General features: G+C 36.0%; 1 protein-coding gene across 1 annotated transcript in view; it reads right to left on the reverse strand.

The window, feature by feature from the left end:
* Positions 1-5,004: 5,004 nt before the first annotated feature.
* The window catches only part of LOC148942350 (uncharacterized), a 118,734-nt gene continuing 102,465 nt past the window's right edge, over positions 5,005-21,273 (reverse strand). Inside the window, exons 4-6 of the mRNA XM_089103303.1 lie at positions 10,334-10,504; positions 8,979-9,137; positions 5,005-5,552 (exon numbers count right to left, since the gene is read on the reverse strand). Coding sequence (XP_088959429.1) covers positions 5,005-5,552; positions 8,979-9,137; positions 10,334-10,504 — 878 coding nt within the window. The remainder of the gene's footprint in view (positions 5,553-8,978; positions 9,138-10,333; positions 10,505-21,273) is intronic.

Consider the following 21,273-nt stretch of genomic DNA (forward strand, 5'->3'; position numbering starts at 1 on the left):
TAAGTATGTTATACCATTTTCAATTTTTATAACTTGATTTTCCACGAAAATCATGGGGTATTCTTTTATGGTGTATCCTCCTATCATGGTGTCCATGGTTTTCACCTTTCCTTCTTTTATATTTAATGTCGCTAGAACTTGAGCTGTCGTTCCCCCTTCTATGGTGATTTTCCGCTTATTTTTAGGTTATAATTCGAATCGTCACTTTCGTTATCTGTTGTTACGCAAATTTGCCTATTATTTTCATTTGTCTGGTTTATGGTTATTGTATCAGATATGGGTTCCCATACGATCCCATATTTTCTGATGGCATCTACTCCTAGAATACAAGGAAATGGTAGCTCCTTGCATATTATTACTGTTACTATTATTTCTTTATCCCCTGTGCTAAATTTAAATGGACATTCTCCCAAAATTGTCAGCCTGTGCCCTGTCACTGATGTCAGGGTATTCTGGTATCTCCTTACGCGATTTTTGACTCTAGGAGGAAACCTCTTAAAAACTTCCTCTCGGATTATTGATTTAGATGCACCTGTATCTAGTAAACATTGTAAATTTTGAAAACACTTAATGTTAGAACAACGCAGAATCGGTAGACTATTATTATTTGCATTTGTATCACAACATTCTAAACTATAGAGGGGTCTTTGTAAGGAAACAGCTCTGTCGACCCTTACAGGCTGGTTACTCCATTTAAATGCCCACAGTTTGGCCAAAAATGTCTAGGATTATCCCAGTTTTCTTCAGCGTTGCTACTTTAACCCTGAGAATTGTAAACCGTTTGCCTCCTAGGCCTAAATTCAGGAATATTATTAGGTGTTTGCCAAGTATTATTTGTTCCCTGCCCTCCTAAATTTCTGCCCCCCTGCGTTCTGCACTAAGCTATCTTGCTGTTTGAGATAAAATTCGCTCGTGACAGGGCCTTCTACAGTTTTCTTTGAACGTCCTGGCCGTAGCCATTTTGAAATATCAAATAGAGTGGTCTTTTGCAAAAACAATTAGCAAATAATTACGTTTATCTAAATGTATAAAAATAAGTAATACTTCAACAAAAACGGACGGGATCTTAATGACAATTGTGGAATGAAATCTAAAACATAAGAGAGCCTGACAGCTATCTAATGAGATAATTAATTTTTTTACAAAGAAAAAAAGCCCAAGAGGCTATCAAACTGAACCTGAAGCCATATGTAATTACAATATTTAGAGCCACCCATGTATGAAGGTAATAAAAACAAGCAAGATTTGTATGATTTAGTTCAATATTTATTGGACGTTAGACATTTATGTTTAAGGCTAGACCCCATGAAGACCATCGAACACCGTCTGTTATGCTTACTATAGCCAAGAGCAACACAAAATAAACCAAACTTGAGTTAAGCATAAAAATTAACATTTACTGGCTTCTGTTCTAAAGACTCTCTGGAAAAATAGATGTGAAGGATTTCTTATATGTGTATGAAATAAACCTCTGGGTTACAAATACAATTTAAGTTGAAACACAGCTTACGGATATATTCTAGGAATATATAAATTCAATTTCTGCAGCGGTTAGCACAAAGCTTTTGTTGCCGAATTTGTGGAAATGACTTTAAACTCTGACAACCTTTTCTAAAAAGATTCGTGGGGTGGGCTCCAGGGTTCAAACTACAGAACCAAAACTGCAAACTCTCTTACCGAATCTAAATAAATTTCAGACGATCAGTGAAAAAAACATCACTTTTCCCACTTACGTTAGTGAAAATGTTTTGTTTCTTTATAGAATATAGGATAGAGATTTATGCTGTTTGTCAATTTAACAATAAAAAGAAGGCAGTAAAATAAACAAAACACAAAAGCACATTGAAAATAGATAAAATAAGTTTGTCAAAAGCGACTAATCACAATAAAAGTTTAAAGAAAAACAACACATACCCTAAAGTAAAAGCAAAACAGAAAAAGTGGGAAAGAAGATAGCTTTGAGAAAACAGTTTATGGACCTCGCAGTCTTGGGCATTGCATCAAATTAATCTCAAGGAAACCTTGAGATTCACAAGGTTCGCAAATTAAAAGAGGTTTTTACATTTTGAAAAGAATGGCCTTAAAGCTCAAAACCGGTGTATTAACAAATGATATTTAGTCTACATTCGGCTGTCAGGAGGAAAGAGCTGAAACTACCATGTGGAAAAATCTGACAGTTGGATTAATCTGCCTGGTAAGGTCGTCTTAGATGTTGCCCGTAGTCAAGAATTAAACCGGTGTTTATACAGCATATGCTTTAGTTTGATAAAAAAAAACTTCCATTAAAGGAACAATAACGATCATTTGGAAATATATTACAATTAAACTTATTTGCGTGGTAAGACAGTTTTGCTTATATGCCCTATTTCAAACTGGGATATTCATAATTCAGTAACGAAAAGAGAATATATACAAATTCAAACTGAAAAGTAGGACTCAATTTCCTAGGGAACTTGAGGTCCAATTCATTTCGAGAAGAGGTATTAGCTAATCAAAGATTAATTTGTCCTTACATTAATTTGTGAGTTTATACAGGAAAAAGAATTTTGAAGAGGCGATTTCTGGTGAAATTTTTCATTTGCGAAACCAAAAAATTTTTCAAGATAAATAACACTAACCTTACTCCAATTCGTAAGACTATACTGTCTTTTTTCATTTATAAATTTAAAAAAAACGTGCTTAGAATTTGCAAAAGATTTGAAAAAGTTTTTCATATTCTGAAATTGCAAAGACCCTTAGCATAATACATCTTTGACAAGAGATCTTTGACACTGGATAAATGTATATCACCTTTACATATTGAGTTAAACAAATGGTTTTTGCTCAGAAAGTTCTTTAGTGACAATACAATTGGGAATTAAAAGTAAAACATCCTAAATAAGCATTGAACTGAAATTCGTTTTTTCCAGTAAACTATTTCCATTTTTTCCTCAACTATTTAATTAAAACTATTATAAATAAACCAAAAATATATAAATTATAATCTATATAAAAAAAATGAAAAAAAAAATATAGAAAAATAAATAAATAGCTGAATTAAAATGATAATAGATAAATAAAATATAAAAGAAAACAATAATAACCAATCCAAACTCCATCACTCATTATACTCAACTCCCTCTCCCCTCCCCCACCCTGCCCTTCCAACCTAACCTTAGCCCTTACCCATCCTTACATCTCCAGCTCCTCTTTCTCCCCTACCCAACCTACCAGCCATAATAAAATTTAACAGATTCCCCCCAAAAAATAATCTTTTAAATTCTTTTAAAACTGAGGTACATGTTTCGCCACTCTAATGCTCAATGGTATCTGATTCAATACTGATGGACCTAGGTGTTTCATTGAAAATGAAGACCTGGTACCACGACGCAAATCAAAAACTATATTATCACTTTAGCTAGTTCTATAATTATGCAGGTCACTATTAATTTGTTAAAAATTCTTATTCTTAAAAACATCAGAGGTTAAACTATTCTTACACTGAAACACAAATACTGCAGCTTGGTAATCTCTTATCTGACCTACTTTAAGGAGCTTCAGGGACCTAAAACAAGCATATGTGTCATGTACATCCTGGAAATACCTACCGATTGTTCTAACAACTTTTTTTGTTGCTTTATTTTGTAGAACTTGCACTCTTTTATAGTTGCATAAGAAGTTACTGCTCCATAGGAGGCAACCGTAGGAGATATATGGATAAACCAACGAATAATATATAGTTAAAAGTATTCTTTGAGGGAGAAAGTTCTGCAGACGTCGAAGTATTCCTACCCCACGGGCAATGTTCGATGAAATTGCGTCACTGTGACAGTTTCATGCTAGATAGCAATCAAAATAAAAACTAAGGTAGCGGAGATGATTAACTTGCTGAACTAGATTACCACATAAATTTACCTGGCAAGACACATCCAGTGGTATACCATCTCTGCAAAACGTCAGTAAAAATGTCTTGCGAACATTTACACACAACAAACTTAATGAAGTGAAAATCTCCAGCCTTTCCAATGCGAGATTCGCTTTTCTCACCAGGTCCTTCAAAGAAGTAGTAAAACATTTCTTACACATGTCACTTGAAAATGTTTCTCTCCAGTATCCGTTCTTTGATGATCAAGTAAATTGGAATTTGTAGTACAATATTTCCTGTACATATCACATTAGTAAAGTTATTTTCCTATATGAGTTCTTTGATGAGAAGATACGTGGGATTTTTGGTTAAATGTTTTTTTCACACATGTCACATTTAAAAGGCTTTTTTCCAGTGTGAGTTCTTCGATGAGAAGAGAGGCTAGTTTTTTGACGGAATGTTTTATTGCATATATCACATTTGAAAGTTTTTTTCCAGTATGAATTCTTTGATGAGAATATAGTTGGGATTTTTGGAAGAATGTCTTATCACACATTTCACATTTGAAAAGTTTTTCTCCAGATTGAATTCTTTTATGATAAGATAGGCTCGATTGATGACCGAGTGTTTTATCGCATATATCGCATTGGAAAGGTTTCTCCCCCGCATGCATTCTTTGATGATCAACTAAATTGGAATTTGTGGTAAAATATTTCCTGCGCATATCACATTCGTAAGGCTATTATCCTGTATGAGTTCTTTGATGAGAAGATACGTGGGATTTTCGGTTAAATGTTTTTTTCACACATGTCACATTTAAAAGGCTTTTCTCCAGTGTGAGTTCTTCGATGAGAAGATAGGCTAGTTTTTTGACGGAATGTTTTATTGCATATATCATATTTGAAAGGTTTTTCTCCAGTATGAATTCTTTGATGAGAATATAGTCGGGATTTTTGGAAGAATGTCTTATCACATATTTCACATTTGAAAAGTTTTTCTCCAGCTTGAATTCTTTTATGATAAGATAGGCTCGTTTGATGACCGAGTGTTTTATCGCATATATCGCATTGGAAAGGTTTCTCCCCCGTATGCATTCTTTGATGATCAAGAAGATTGGAATTTGTAGTACAATATTTCCTGTACATATCACATTAGTAAAGTTATTTTCCTATATGAGTTCTTTGATGAGAAGATACGTGGGATTTTTGGTTGAATGTTTTATCACACTTGGCACATTTAAAAGGTTTTTCTCCAGTATGAGTTTTTTGATGATAAGATAGGCTAGTTTTTTGACGGAATGTTTTATTGCATATGTCACATTTGTAAGGGTTTTCTCCAGTATGACTTCTTTGATGAGAATATAGTTGCGATTTTAGGGTGAATGTCTTATCACACATTTCACATTTGAAAAGTTTTTCTCCAGCATGAATTTTCTTATGATAAGATAGGGTCGATTTTTGCCCGAATGTTTTATCGCATATGTCGCATTGGAAAGGTTTTTCTACAGTATGAACTCTTTGGTGATAATTTAGGTTGGATTTTTGGGAGAATGTTTTATCACATATGGCACATCTGAAAGGTTTATCTCCAGTATGCGCTCTTTGATGAACAAGTAAATTGGAATTACAACTAAAACATTTCCTGCATATATCACATTGGAAAGATTTTCTTCCAGTTTGATTTGTTGGGTTATCCGTAAGGGGGGAACCTGAAACAATGTAAAATTCACATAAAACGAATCGAAAAGTCTTGTTATTTTGGGGGGCACTCAATTCAGCTTTTAACTCTTTTATCATTGAATAGCCACTATAATTTAGTTTTAACACACCTTGTCTTAGTGACAAATTTGCAAGAGCCAATTTGAGGTATTCTTAATTATAAATTCTTAGGCTTGCGGTTGTTAATGAGTTTACGTCAAGATGAGTTTGTCTGAAAAATATCGCAATAAATTTTGCCAAGAACTGCATTAACTCAGTACTGATTAAATGATTAATTTATTTGCAAACTACATATTTTTTTTTCAGGAGTATAATTTTATTTGCACACAATTTACAAAAAACAAACGCCAAGGAACCTTTCGGTTCGTTAGGCCAACTCTAACTTCCAACACACAATTCAATATAAATAGATAAAAACAAAACATTATCCCCCGCCGACGGGCTAACCAAACAACACAACTAGAAATTTCATTATGGCACTACTAAGAAAAAAAAATCAAACAAATTGATAAATATTATTACAAAAATCCCTCAATTTTCCCTAGAAACTACTTCGGTTATGCTAACGGACAACCCCAATTGGTAAATGACTCCAGAAGATCGGCAGGATATGCCGAGAAGAGAACTGTGACCGGGTTGTTTCACTCTGCGGCCGCCGAAATGCATCTGCATTTCTTGTATTATAATTGTGAAGATCCACACCAGTCATAAACATGCCATTAAAACATTCTGAGGTAAAGTTATTTATAATATCAAACATTAGCATAGATCAATAAAAAAGGAATATACCTGCTAGAGGAAGAATATTCAGTTTTAAATACACATTTCTCACTGAATCTCTCGGTCCATACTTTGCTAAAATCCTAATGGCAGAATTCTGCAAAGCTGTAAGTCGTTTCAGATGGGATTGAAAAGTTGAAGATCATACCGAACAACAATATAAAAGGTAACAATGGACAAGTGAAAAATACAAAAGTCTAAGGACAATTTTCGGACAAATATGCTTCAATTTCCCAATAATTCCAATATTACGGGCAATGTTAGATGTTATACAATTTATATGATCTGAAAAACTAAGCGTCTTAATAAGCATTGCTTATATAAACCATAAAGGCAAGGTAATAAAGCAACTGATAAAAGATGGCTGTAATCCTTTGACTCTCAACCGATGATTCATTCATTACTTGGCAAAGGTAAGGAGAAAGAGAAGTTGCTAAAAAGAAAGACCTCAGGGCTTGCTCCCACCATGGCAAAAGTGGAAACGTGTCTAAACTAGATGGAAATGGTAAACTAGATGGAACTAAATTCGACCATCCTCCATGATAGATAGACTTATGTATTAACAAATGAAAACACATTATTTTTATACAATCCTAAAAAGGGCTTATTCCAGATTTGCCTCTCAGATCACTTGGACTATCTACCTTGGCTTTTTCTACAATTAGCCATGTCTTGATGCCTGCAAAATACTTGATTGTAATTCATTAAAGTCATTAATTCAAGAAGTCAATTAAATTCATTGATTAATTTAATTAAAATCAAGTATTTTGCAGGCATGAAGACATGGCTAATTGTAGAAAAAGCCAAGACAGATAGTCTTGTTTGTAACTATCAAGACAGATAGTTTTTAAGATAGTATCAAAAAGATGTCATTTTATTTGTTGATAGATAAGACCAAACTGGGCGTTCCACTTTGCCCTTAATCTTAACTGTATTCACGTACATTCTGAATTGACAAACAGCACAGGATGGTGGGGGAAAAGGTACTAGCCCGGGGGAATAAAATTATACCCATTAAATATCATGTATAACTATAATACGAAAAAGGTGCCAATCTTTCTGTTAAAATGTATATATGAATCCTCTATTTCAAATGAGCTAAATACAGAATTTTGAAGCTTGGCGCATGTGCTGCACGAATAAAGCCCTCCCTAGAGGCGCATTTTCAGACCTTCAAACCAAAGCGCCTGATAAAAGACTTCTAAAATCCTTTGACCCTCAACCGATTATTTATTCATCAAAAACAAAAATGAATATACTCTCATTATACCTTTTTGTTAAAAAACTTAATAGCAAACTATATTTTTTCATCCAAACAATACTTCTTTAATCTATTTTTAAATAAACCGATGCACACAGCCCCGAAATGCCAGTTTAAACGTTATTATGGAGCTAAAGAACCAATAGTGAAGCTGGGCAGGTGGGGTGTTTCAGTTCTCAACAACGAAATTATCGGCATTTCTGAAATCATACAAGTGAAGGGTATTATTAATACAAAGGAACCGGCTACTGGCCCTACTCCTGAATCTACTGTTCAGTAGGAGCTTCCCCCAGGTCACTCAGCGCCACCTCATGTGACGGATAGAGAAATGCCCTAAATATTTGCAGGGTACCTTCATAGGAGGAGCGGACCAAGGGGGGTGCGGACCTTGGGGGGTGCTATGGACCCTGGGAGTCCATAATAGAAACTAGGGCACATTCACCCGGGGCCGTAAATAAAAGGCGGGTGAGGACGAGTACACCTCAAATATAAAATCATCAGGGCCCAAGAGTTTCTGCACGCGCCTCATAAGTTAAAAACCTTCTCCCAGTAATTGGTTAATTTTCATGATGTCGGAGAACGCCATTGTGGGAGGATCCTCTATAGGAAGAAAACTTTGACAGGGTTTAAGATCTAGATCTATGGACAACTGTCCTGCAAAAGGCTGCTTCGACCCTGTCAGGTTACCCATCAGACTGGGGACCTTGCGGTCAACTCTATTCCCACTTGAGGGATGACACCTCAAGAGGAAATTATTGCCTAGTAAACAATACAGCATTCTCACGAGATTCTGATTCATGGATAATTCTTCTGGACTTGGCCTGTTCTGGCAGGTGCTCTCAGGCTGAAAAACCTCTTCCTTGCTAATTTCTCTACTAGTGGTTGCCTACCCGTAGTAGCATAATATTGTGGGCATGAATATGTTTATTATCTTACTATAAATCTTGGATCATTCTTGACAAACCCTTAGGATAAAATCGAAAATTATTTAAAATATTAAATGGTTATTCGATTTGAAGAAATTCCAGAGAATTATTTAATAAAATAGAAATTGGGAGTTTAAATGGAGAATATAACAACAAAATAATGAATTATTTAAAACACTACTTAGTTATTCAATGTTATTCAAAATTAGACCATCCTTGACAAACCCTTAGGATAAAATAGAGAATTATTTAAAATACTATTTAGTTATTCAATATGAAGAAATTCCAGAGAATTATTAAATAAAATAGAGAACTAAAATAGAGAGTTATAAGGAGAAAATAGTGAATAATTTAATATACTACTTAGTTATTCAATGTGCAAAAATTCTGTCAATTGACGTCAATTCAACTGAAACATACACAAGAAGCTCAAGATATTTGAAACATACCTTTGTCCCTGCCACTTTTTGATTCAAGTTTAAGATAACCAAAATTGGGTTTGCAATCGACAGATATACCAGAAGAACTAACCAAAAGATTGTCTTCATGTTCCATTGATAATAAAGGAGAAAGACCTTTATCGTCGTTTGAGGATTCTTCTCTATGTTCTGTGAAAGTTACAATAGAAATCACATAAAAATACTCATAACAAATAAGCTTGTTACTAACAAAACATTTAAAATTAACACAATTTTTACAGTGCATTTCCTGGATGATTAATAGGTTATAATTTTAATAAAAAGTATTTTTTTGGGAAGACAGCAAATTACGGCAAGCTTTGTGAAAAAATTTCTCTATCCTGGTTGCTGCAATAGCTGTTATCTAGTGAACATCAAACGGCCCATAGTGACAGAAGAACAAGACTACTTTTGAAAAAAAAGCTGTTTACAGAGAAAAACAAGGCATTTTATACTTATTAGTAACTTAGCACTCAGGTGACTATGGTGATTGGCCGGAATGGCAACTATTGTTTCGTTTTATCTTAATAGTAAAAATTTACAGCAAGACCAAATTTTTGGGAAATTCCAAAAAGAGCGGCATAAGAATCGTAAGATCCCCACTGAAATAACCATAGTCAATATTCTTTATCGTTGGTTTTCAGCTGCTCATATTAAAGAGCCAAAAAGTCCTAATCTAGCTTGGGTACTATTGATATGTCTTTTCGAACAAAGAGTATCCCGTTGAAAACTACCTGGGTGAAAACCCTAAGCCAGAGCTTTATGATCTTCTGTCTGGAACGCTCACCATCTCTAATTATAAAATAATAAAGTAAAAATGTCTTTATCTTCGTTGGAGGATTCATCTTTAGGTTCTACGAAAGTTAAAATAGGAATCACATAAAAATTTTCATAACAAATAATTTTGTTACTTATTAAACAGTTAAAAAGTAAAACACTTTTTACATGGTATTTCATGGATGAGTAAAGGGTAGGCTAGTGATTTTAAGTTACAAAACAAAAATTACTATTATTGTTGGCATCATTAATGTAATTAACTCTGTTTGCTTGTGTTCACACAATTGTTTCACACAAATAACACCAAAAAAGGCCGTCGTCTGACCTTTTTTCCCCCAAGGACAAACTGTAGGTAACAAAATCAATTTTTACTAACCATTCTAGTCTCCATATCCCCTTATGAGATAATTGTCCCCAAAAAATGGGACCAGTAGACATAGATTTTCAAAACTCTAACTACTAGACCATCCAGTAAATATATATTTGAGTTTCTATTGTATTCCAAGGGAGTCTAAAGTGCAATATTTATTTTGGCAAACACACCTGCAGAAATATATCGAAAAGCATACCACTGTCCATGTTAACATTTGACTCCATTTTCAGACGGTGGCAATTGGGTTCGAGTTTGGTCGATATGTCTTGATACCAACTTAAAAGATTATCTCCTTTTACAGGTATTAAAATAGAATTAGTACATCCAGATAGATTTTTGTCATCATTTGGTAGAGGATCTTCAAGTTCTAAAAAGAAATAAATAAGGTGAATCTCCTTAAGAAATCTCAGGGCAAGGATTTATTGATGATAAAGACACTTTTAAGACACCAAAAAAGTTTTGCAAGATCGGTATATGGATTAGCCGACTGTCTTTGTTTTGTTTTTTTCATTCCACAATTAAACAATTTATGGTATATAACTATAAATTAGGCAAAAGTAGGAAACCTGATTACCTGATACCAGTAGGAAACAAAACAAAGAAAAATCAATGTTTGGAGCCAAACATGAACGAAAACAATATCAATCTTATACTAGGTCCAGAAAAAACGACAGTCTAAAAGTACAAATTAAAATCTATCAGTATAATCAAGTTAACATTATCTAATAGTCTTTGTTTCACACAACAGTTCATGCTGAGGGGAAGCTAGCTGCAGCAAAAATTTTATGCGATCGGTTAGTCAAAACATTTCTGAACAACATTTTGATACAGCCATTTTCTTGAACGTAGTTGAAGGGTCCAGAAATTATGTCTTCGAGTATGACACCCCCCCCCCCCACAGCCCCCAAGACTAAGGTTGTAAATTGTGCCCTGGGGGTATATACGGTTTTTATAGAAAGTGTTGTCATAGAAATTTAAAAAGGGGCTCATTCGATAGGAAATTTAAGGTAAATTTAAAGGATTTAAGGTAAGACTAGGGAAGAATGTTTGTTTTGGCTGCTATTTGGGTGGCTATCTTTTTAAGATAGCTGCGGCAAGAATTTTATGGGACATTAAAACCAAGCACATATTGTTTCCCTGCAAAAAATTGCAAGGATTTAAGGTAAGACTAGGGAAGAATGTTTGTTTTGGCTGCTATTTGGGTGGCTATCTTTTTAAGATAGCTGCAGCAAAAATTCTATGGGACACTAAAAACCAAGCACACATTGTTTCCTGGCAAACAATTGAAAGGATTTAAGGCAAGACTAGGGAAGAATGTTTGTTTTGGCTGCTGTTTGGGTGGCTATCTTTTTAAGATTAATTAAAAAAAAAACTTTCCGTAAAATATGTTTTTCAAAGAAAAGTAATGGCCTTTTTAAACTTAAGCTCATAATATACAAATACATGTAAAATTTAAAACTCAAAACGACCAGAAATTACTATTAAAGAATGAAAGACACCCAAAACGAACAGAAATCAAATAAAAAATCATAGCAAACACATACAACAAGTAATAATATAAATGAATAAATAGATCTTAAAGCGAGTAATCCTTAGATTGAATATGAATATCAAGCTTAAAACGAAAAAAAAATTTTCCTATTGAAGCATAAATGAAACTTAAAACGAACAGAAATTAAATAAACAATCAATGAAAAAAAATAACATACAATAGATATTAATGCAAATTAATAAATAAATCTTAAAACGAGTGAAACTTAAACTGAATATGCAATTCAAGCTTGAAACGAACAAAAATCACCACAAACAAGAGTTTGCTTATGACCTCCTTCTCTCACTGTAAAAGTCTAAAACCTACTGCTTCATTGGCGCTGTACTGAAAACCAATTTTATGACAAATATTTTCTTTTGTACTTAATGTTGAAAATAAACATTAAAATTATAGTAACATTTTGAACTGATGAGCTTTCAGGAATTAATATCATTATACATCGAATATTCAGTTTATATTTATTAGCTCTTTTTAAAATAGTTAAAGACGAACATAGTTTCTCTACAAACAAGTGTTTGGATACTGCCTCCTTTCCTAACTGTAAATAAAAACCAAAAGCCTACTGCGTCATCGGCGCTTAACTGAAAACGGATTATATTACAAATATTTTCTGTTCCAGTTCTTACAGTGTTGAAAATAAAAATACAATTACAGTTAAATAAATTCTTGAACTGATTGATCTTTCCACAATTAATATCATTATACATATCATTATACATCAAATATTCAATTTGATGTTGTTTATACTTTCTAAGACTGTTCAAGACGCATAAAGTTTTCAGTAAAGCGCCAATGACGCGGTAGGTTTTAGACTTTTACACTGAAAGAAGGAGGTCATACGCCTCCCCCTGTGCCCTGGGGGGTTGTATTGACACCGAAGTTTTTCTTATCCGACCTTTGAACAATTTTTTTTAACAAGATTTCTATCTCAAAATTTTCCTCAGATGGGTTTGGAAAAAGAAGGCGGGGGAGGGCTAGATGCCCTCGGATAACTTTTGAATATTAAAAAGGGAGCGCGAACTTTAAATATCCAATCAAATGAGCCCATTCTGAAGTTTATACGAGCATCCCTTTCATAAAAACATTATATGCCCAAGGGTATAACTTACAACGCCTGCCCCTGGGCTCTGAGGGGTTGTGATAACACCTGAGTTTTTGTTATCTGCCTTTTAAGAAATTTTTAACTTAATGCCTATCTCAAAAATTTTTATTGGATGCATTTAGGGAAAAGAGGGCGTGGAGTGGGGCTAGTTGCCCTCCAATCTCTATTGACTCTAAAAAACTTAACTAGAACTTTTAATTTCCAATCAAATGAGTCGTCTCTGAATCTTTTACGAGAATCCCTTCAATAAGAACCATACATTCAACCAGGGCCCTGGGGGGCAGTGTTGACCCCTGAGTTTTCGTTATATGGTCTTTGAACTATTAAAAAAAACTATCTTAAAGTTCTTATGGGATGGGTTTGAAGAAAAAAAGGCGTGGGGGGGGGGCTATATGGCCTCTAATCTCTTTTGAATCTTAGCAAATGAACTACAACTTTCAATGTCCAATCAAATGACCCCTCTTTGAAACTTGTAGGACCATCCTTTTCACCAGACCTATATATACCCCCTAGGCATAACTTGGTGGGTTGTGTCGACACCTGAATTTTTGTTATATGATCTTTGAACTATTTTTAACAAAATAGCTATCTTAAAATTTTTATTGGATGCATTTGGGGGGGGGGGGGAAGCTGTTTAACCTCCAATGTCTTTTTAACGCTTAAAAAGTGAACAAGAAATTTCAATTTCCAATCAAATGAGCCCTCTCTGAAGGTTATACGAGCATTCCTTCCATATGAAGCATACATGCCCCCAGGGAATAACTTATAACCCTTGCCCCTGAAGACTGTGGGGGGAATTTCCTGCTCAAACATATAATTTCCAGAAATTTCAACTACGTTGAACAAAATGGCTACATCAAAATTTTGATTGGATGTGTTTGGGGAAATGGTGGGCGTGGAAGGGGTTTCAGTTACCTTAAAATCACTTTCGACTATTAAAAAGGGAACTAGCCATTTAAATTTCCAATCGAATGAACCCTTTCTGTTTCTACGTTTCTACGACAGTTCTGTTTCTACGACAGTTCTACGACTTCTGTTCGAAGTTTCTACGACAACGTTGTTTATACAAAACCTTATATGCCCCCAGGGCATAACTTACAACCCCTGCCCTGAGGGCTGTGAGGAAGTTGTCATCCTCAAAGACCTAATTTCCAGAACTTGAAACTACTGGCTGTCTCAAAATTTTGATTGGATGTGTTTGGGGAAAAGGTGGGCGTGAGAGGGGGGTTAGTTGTCCTCCAATCATTTTCGACAATTAAGAATGGAACTACTTATATCATTTTCCAGTCGAATGAGTCTTGTTTGAAGTCTCTACGGAAACGCTTTCTACAGTAACCTTATATGCCCCCAGGGTCGAACCTACAACTCTTGCCTTGAGGGTTGTGGGGGAATGTCCTTGACAAAAACATATTTTCTATCTGGAGATCACCTACAATGAACAAAATGGCTCTCTCGAAATTTTGATTGGTTGTATTCAGGGGAATGATGGGCGTGGGGGGGGGGGGCTAGTGACACTCCAATCATTTACGACTATGCGAAAGGGCACTATCCCTTCTAATTTCCAGTGGAATGAGCCTTTTTGGAAGTTTCTACGACAACACCTTCTATAAAAACCTTATATGTCCCCAGGTCATAACTTGAAACCCTTGCCCTGAGGGCTGTGGAAGAGCGTCCTCCTCAAAAACATATTTTCTATCTGGAAATCAACTGCGCTGAACAAAATGGCTATCTCAACATTTTGATTTGATATGTATGGGGAAATGATGGGCGTGGGGGGGCTGGTTGCTCTCAAATCACTTTCGACTATTAAAAAGGGCACTAACCCTTTGAATTTCCAATCGAATGAGCCTGTTTTGAAGTTTCTACGACTAGTCCGGGAGCCACTAAAGCGTATCTAGTTTATTTCTGAGTTGAGGTGGTCAGAAAGACACAGTCAGTTTGACAATAGTTTCCGACTATATTAACTACGCTGAATCCGAATATGGGTGGTGGCAAAGTTGGAGATCACGGCTTGACCTTGTAAAATAAAAAAAACACCCTTTTTAGGCCTATAAAACGTGTACAGACTGTTTATTCTTTTCTTAGGTTGTACCCCTCCGATCTAGTGGCGCAACATCTCATTGTGGTCCTAATATAGTCTTCTCTTAGAATATGTTAAATTTTTTCCGATATCTTGTATAACCCAGGAGCTACAAGCTAATGTTTATTAATTTTCCCCGAAAATCTCAAAATTCAAAGGTTCATTTTCAACTAAACCACGAATCTCGGACCTTTCTATAATTTTCGTGTTTTTCATTCTTTTCCAGAATTTACCTTTCGTATTTAGCTTCACATTGCCATAAAGTTCAAAGCTTAAACTGTTCGGTGAAGCCGTGTAGAATTTTTTGAAAAAGATATAGGCCAAAAAATATATGCAAAAATACATTTTTCAAAAATGACGATGTGGCACATCTTTTATGCTTGAATTTAACGCCAAATCCGAATATGAACTTTACTTTTCAACCAAATATGAACTTTTTTTTTGTCTTAATTCAAAATGGGACATTTTCATTGATTTTCAGTTTATCTGCTGATAAGAATGGGACAGTGACATTCACCCTGCAAATCCTAAGCCAAGAACCTGCCCTGGTCATCTTCAAAGATTGCCCTCTGTTAAGCCAACCTTTCAATGTAGCTGTAAAATATCAAGTGATTGTGAGTGTTTAAAAACATTTTTTATGTCACGTGTGCAGTGGGCAACAGCCCGTAAGCGCTATCAACAACAAAAACAATTTTGTCAACTCTATTGCTGATTAAACTTGAGGTTGGTAGTGTGATTGAAAAGATGTACTGTTAGTGGTTAGACCTAAGAATAGGAACTGAACGATGCCTAATGCCTGCCTTATGTAACTATATAATGTCATGGACGGGTAGGCTAAATAACTTTCAGATTGCTGGAAATGAGTAATAGGCTTCAAGATGAAAACTCAAGACCAGGTTGGAATTAAGATTGAGTTTTTAATCTCAAACTGTCTGATGAACATATTGTAACATTTCTATGTAGACTTGGCGTATACTGTAATTATGCTAAGTTAGATCAGGGATTTTTTAGGGTATGTTAGTCTTGATGTTACTGAGACCAACTTAAGCCAATCTACTGCAAATCTGTTATTTTGGATGCCCTATGCCAAATGCTGGGTATATCTAACATTTGGCATAGCCTACCCTAGCCTACAGTTAGGGATATTACTTGTCTTATGTACTGCCATCAACATAATGTACTACTTCACCCCTGCAGTAGTACACCATGGGATCTGTACCTCAGAATTTGAGTACTACACCCCACCATCTGTAAAACATTAAACATGGCTTAGGCCCTACTATGCTATACATGGAGTAGTACACTTGGTTAGACATAGGTCTAACCTATGTCCTTAAACGTATTAAAACTTTGAGCGGGTACGAAGTCAAGTTTTCTCGGGTTCATTCGCACCTCTGCAAGTTTAGAAAGTTGGCCTAGCAAAGTTCCGATTAACACGGTCACGGGAACTGATGTCGTGGTAGATTTCATGCCGTTAATCAGGTCGCAAGTGCCAGACAAAACCGAAACCGTTGAGGCATTTTCGAAACGAATCCTTGCAAGGCTCTTAAATCGACCCCCAAAATCTACATACGAGCTGCATATTGTAGCTGATCGGTATGACGGAGTGTTCGGCCTGGTAAAATCCTATTGTTCTAAAAGACAGTAGTGGATGTCATGAGCGGAAAGGAAATACAGTGACAAAGAGTTTTATCGTTACGAAGAGCATGGTGCTAGAAAACTGGGATATTTTACTTATGCAGTCAGAGAGTAAGGCAAGACTTATCGAATGTATTTTTGAATTATGGAGCCATGTCTGTCTTTCTGAATTAAGATTTACCATTTACCTCTCTGGTGGATTCAGTGATAGAATGAAGGTGCTAAAGCTGGTCCCATCCAAAATGACTGTAGATCCGAACCTGGACTACGAAGCAAACTTGTGCAGCACACATGAAGAAGCATACACGCGTGCTGCTCTCCATGTTGCCGAATGCTACAGAAATGGATGTTCCCAAGTAACTGTTGAAGCAAATGACAAAGACATTGTTGTCATTTTATTACAGAACTATCGCGAAATATTCCTCTACAGGTGGTACCCAGGCTATGAACCCGAGCTCTACGTTCAGTTCCATTGACAAAGTCTTTCCGATCCAGAAAATTGTGAATAGTACATCGTGGGCTGTTGTAGAGTCAATAGGGCTGCTGCATTGCATTAGTGGATGTGATACGGTCAGTTATTTCTTCTCGAAGGGCAAAAAAATATTTGCTACATATGCTGCTAAATCACAGCTCATTCAAGAAATGGCCGATCTGACACGGAAAGTGATATCAAAAACATCATTATGTACGTGCCCGAAATCTTGCGGATCTGTAAGAAATTGACTGTATCGGTGAATAGCAAAAAACAGTCCGAATTTGATTCTCTCAATGACCTCCGAATTCATTTATTCCGCAGAAAAAAAAACTTGAACAGCTTACCCCCAACAGATGGTTTTTTCGTATCTCACGTCAAGAGAGCTACACTATAGTGGAGCATTATTCTTCAGACTGTGATTCCTAAGCCCTATATCTTCAACCCACTTGAGTTTGGCTGGACCCATCACGACATTTTAGGAGTTAGTCCAGCGACTTCAGCGCTGACCCCCTGGCCTCCATCTGTCAACAAGGCTTTAACCTTTTGTTATTGTAAAACTGTATGTGGTAAAAAGTGCCCTTGTTTGGGGATAAAGCCATGCGACATTCTTTGCGCATGTGGTGGGCGATGTGGGGCTGACAGCGACGATCCGGACGAGGATTAGTGGAATTTTTTTTGTATGTTTGAGGAAAACCATTGGGATGTGCGGGAATTGTATTGTGACAAGCTTTACCTGTAGCTTTACTTATAGTGCTTAAAATAATAAACACTCTTTAATCAGGTTTAAGTTTTCAGCTTCTGTCGATCATGGTTCTTCCGTGTCCGTTTACTACCTTGCAAAGCTTCGTAGGTTCGTTATAATCTGGATTTACAACTATATTTGCAAGAAAATCAGAGTAATAGCAAATTAAATAGCATATAGCAACTAAAGTTGAAACACGATGACCAAGTTAACACTGCCGTTGGACTCGGCGTCAAAATTTGGCATAAAAAAATGTCCTGCAGTACCGTTTATCCAAAAAAAAATTTCGGCCTACAAATAAGTAATTAGCCTATAACAAACGAAGTTAAGATTGGGCTGTGAAGTAAAGTTCATATTCGGATTTGGCGTTAAATTCTAGCATCATTGTCACGTCATCATTTTGGACAAATGTATTTTTGCATATATTTTTAGGCCTACACTTTTTCAAAAAATTCTAGACGGCTTCACCGAACAGTTTAAGCTTTGAACTTTACGGCAATGTGAAGCCAAATACAAAAGGTAAATTCTGGAAAATAATTAACAACAAAAAATTATTAGAAAGGTCCGAAATACGTGGTTTAGTTGAAAATGAACCTTTTCGAAGAAAAATTAATTAATATTAGGCTATACCTCCTGGGCTATACAATATATGGGAAAAAACTTAACATATTCTATGAGAAGATCATATTAGGACCAAATTGAGATGTTGCACCACTAAATCGGAGTGGTACAACCTTAGAAAAAAATAAACAGTCTATACACGTCTTATAGGCCTAAAAAGAGTGGTTTTGGCTTTTACAAGGTCAAGCCGTGATCTCCAGCTTTGCCACCGCCCATACTTGGATTCAGCGTGATCGATATAGTCGAGACTATTGTCAAACTGACTGTGTCTTCCTGACCACCTAGTTGTCACATTATAGTGGTCTGGATCCCGGACTAGACAACGCCTTCTATACAAACCTTATATGCCCCCAGGGCATAACTTAAAACCCTTGCCCTGAGGGTTGTGGGGGAGTGGCCTCCTGAAAAACATATTTTCTATCTGGAAATCGACTACGTTGAACAAAATGGCTATCTCAAAATTACCCTCCAATCGCTTTCGACTATTAAAAGGGACACTAGAACTCTCGATTTCCAATCGAATGAGCTCCCTTTAAAGTTTCTACGACGACCCCTTCCATTTTAAGTGCCTCTGGGGAAAAAAAACAAAAAAATTGGAGCCGTATGGCCTTTACTATAGGCAACGCTAAAGCGTTGCCTCCGATAGCTGCAGCAAAAATTCTATGGGACATTAAAAACCAAGCACACATTTTTCCCCTGCAAACTATTGTAAGGATTTAAGGCAACACTAGGGAAGAATGTTTGTTTTGGCTGCTTTTTGGGTGGCTACCTTTTTGAGATAACTGCAGCAAAAATTCTATGGGGCATTCAAAACCAAGCACACATTGTTTCCCTGCAAACAATTGGAAGGATTTAAGGCAAGACTAGGGAAGAATGTTTGTTTTGGCTGCTATTTGGGTGGCTATATTTTTAAGATAGCTGCAGAAAAAATTCTATGAGACATTGAAAACCAAGCACACATTGTTTCCCTGCAAACAATTGGAAGGATTTAAGGCAAAATTAGGGAAGAATGTTTGTTTTGGCTGCTATTTGGGTGGCTATCTTTTTAAGATAGCTGCGGCAAGAATACTATAGGACATTAAAAACCAAGCACACAGTGTTTCCCTGCAAACAATTGGAAGGATTTAAGGCAAGACTAGGGAAGAATGTTTGTTTTGGCAGCTATTTGTGTGGCTATCTTTTTAAGATAGCTGCGGCAAGAATTCTATGTGACAATAAAAACCAAGCACACATTGTGTCCCTGCAAACAATCGGAAGGATTTAAGGCAAGACTAGGGAAGAATGTTTTTTTTGGCTGCTATTTGGGTGGCTATATTTTTAAGACAGCTGCAGCAAAAATTCTATGGGACAGTAAAAACCAATCACACATTTTTTCCCTGCAAACAATTGGAGGGATTTAAGACAAGACTAGGGAATAATGTTTGTTTTGGCTGCTATTTGGGTGGCTATCTTTTTAAGATAGCTGCAGCAAAAATTCTAAGGGACATTAAAAACCAAGCACACATTGTTTACTTGCAAACAATCGGAAGGATTCAAGGCAAGACTAGGGAATAATGTTCATGTTTTGGCTGCTATTTGAGTGGCTATCTTTTGAAGATAGTTGCGGCAAGAATAATATGTGACATTAAAAACCAAGCACACCTTGTGACCCTGCAAACAATTGGAAGGATTTAAGGCAAGACTAGGGAAGAATGTTTGTTTTGGCTGCTATTTGGGTGGCTATCTTTTTAAGATAGCTGCAGCAAGAATTCTATGGGACATTAAAAACCAAGCACACATTGTTTCCCTACAAACAATTGGAAGGATTTAAGGCAAGACTAGGGAAGAATGTTTGTTTTGGCTGCTATTTGGGTGGCTATCTTTTGAAGATAGCTGCGTAAAGAATTCTATGGGACATTAAAAACCAAGCACACATTCTTTCCCTGCAAACAATTGGAAGGATTTAAGGCAAGACTAGGGAAGAATGTGTGTTTTGGCTGCTATTTGGGTGGCTATCTTTTTAAGATAGCTGCAGCAAGAATTCTCTGGGACATTAAAAACCAAGCACACATTGTTTCCCTGCAAACAATTGGAAGGATTTAAGGCAAGACTAGGGAAGAATGTTTGTTTTGGCTGCTATTTGGGTTGCTATCTTTTTAAGATAGCTGCGGCAAGAATTCTAAGGGACATTAAAAACCAAGCACACATTGTTTCCCTGCAAACAATTGGAAGGATGTAAGGCAAGACTAGGGAAGAATGTTTGTTTTGGCTGCTATTTGGGTGACTATCTTTTTAAGATAGCTGCGGCAAGAATTCTATGGGACATAAAAAACCAAGCACACATTGTATCCCTGCAAACAATTGGAAGGATTTAAGGCAAGACTAGGGAAGAATGTTTGTTTTGGCTGCTATTTGGGTGGCTATCTTTTTAAAATAGCTGCGGCAAGAATTCTATGGGACACTAAAAGCCAAGCATACATTGTTTCCCTGCAAACAATTGGAAGGATTTAAGGCAAGACTAGGGAAGAATGTTTGTTTTGGCTGCTATTTGGGTGACTATCTTTTTAAGATAGCTGCGGCAAGAATTCTCTGGGACATTAAAAACCAAGGACACAGTGTTTCCCTGCAAACAATTGGATGGATTTAAGGCAAGACTAGGGAAGAATGTTTGTTTTGGCTGCTATTTGGGTGGCTATCTTTTTAAGATAGCTACGGCAAGAATTCTATGGGACATTAAAAACCAAGCACACATTGTTTCCCTGCAAACAATTGGAAGGATTTAAGGCAAGACTAGGGAAGAATGTTTGTTTTGGCTGCTATTTCGGTGACTATCTTTTTATGATAGCTGCGGCAAGAATTCTATGGGACATTAAAAACCAAGCACACATTGTTTCCCTGCAAACAATTGGAAGCATTTAAGGCAAGACTAGGGAAGAATGTTTGTTTT

This window comes from Artemia sp. Qi Xiang Cuo, chromosome 17 (assembly GCF_049724085.1).
Source record: "Artemia sp. Qi Xiang Cuo chromosome 17, ASM4972408v1, whole genome shotgun sequence".
NCBI lineage: Eukaryota > Metazoa > Arthropoda > Branchiopoda > Anostraca > Artemiidae > Artemia > Artemia sp. Qi Xiang Cuo.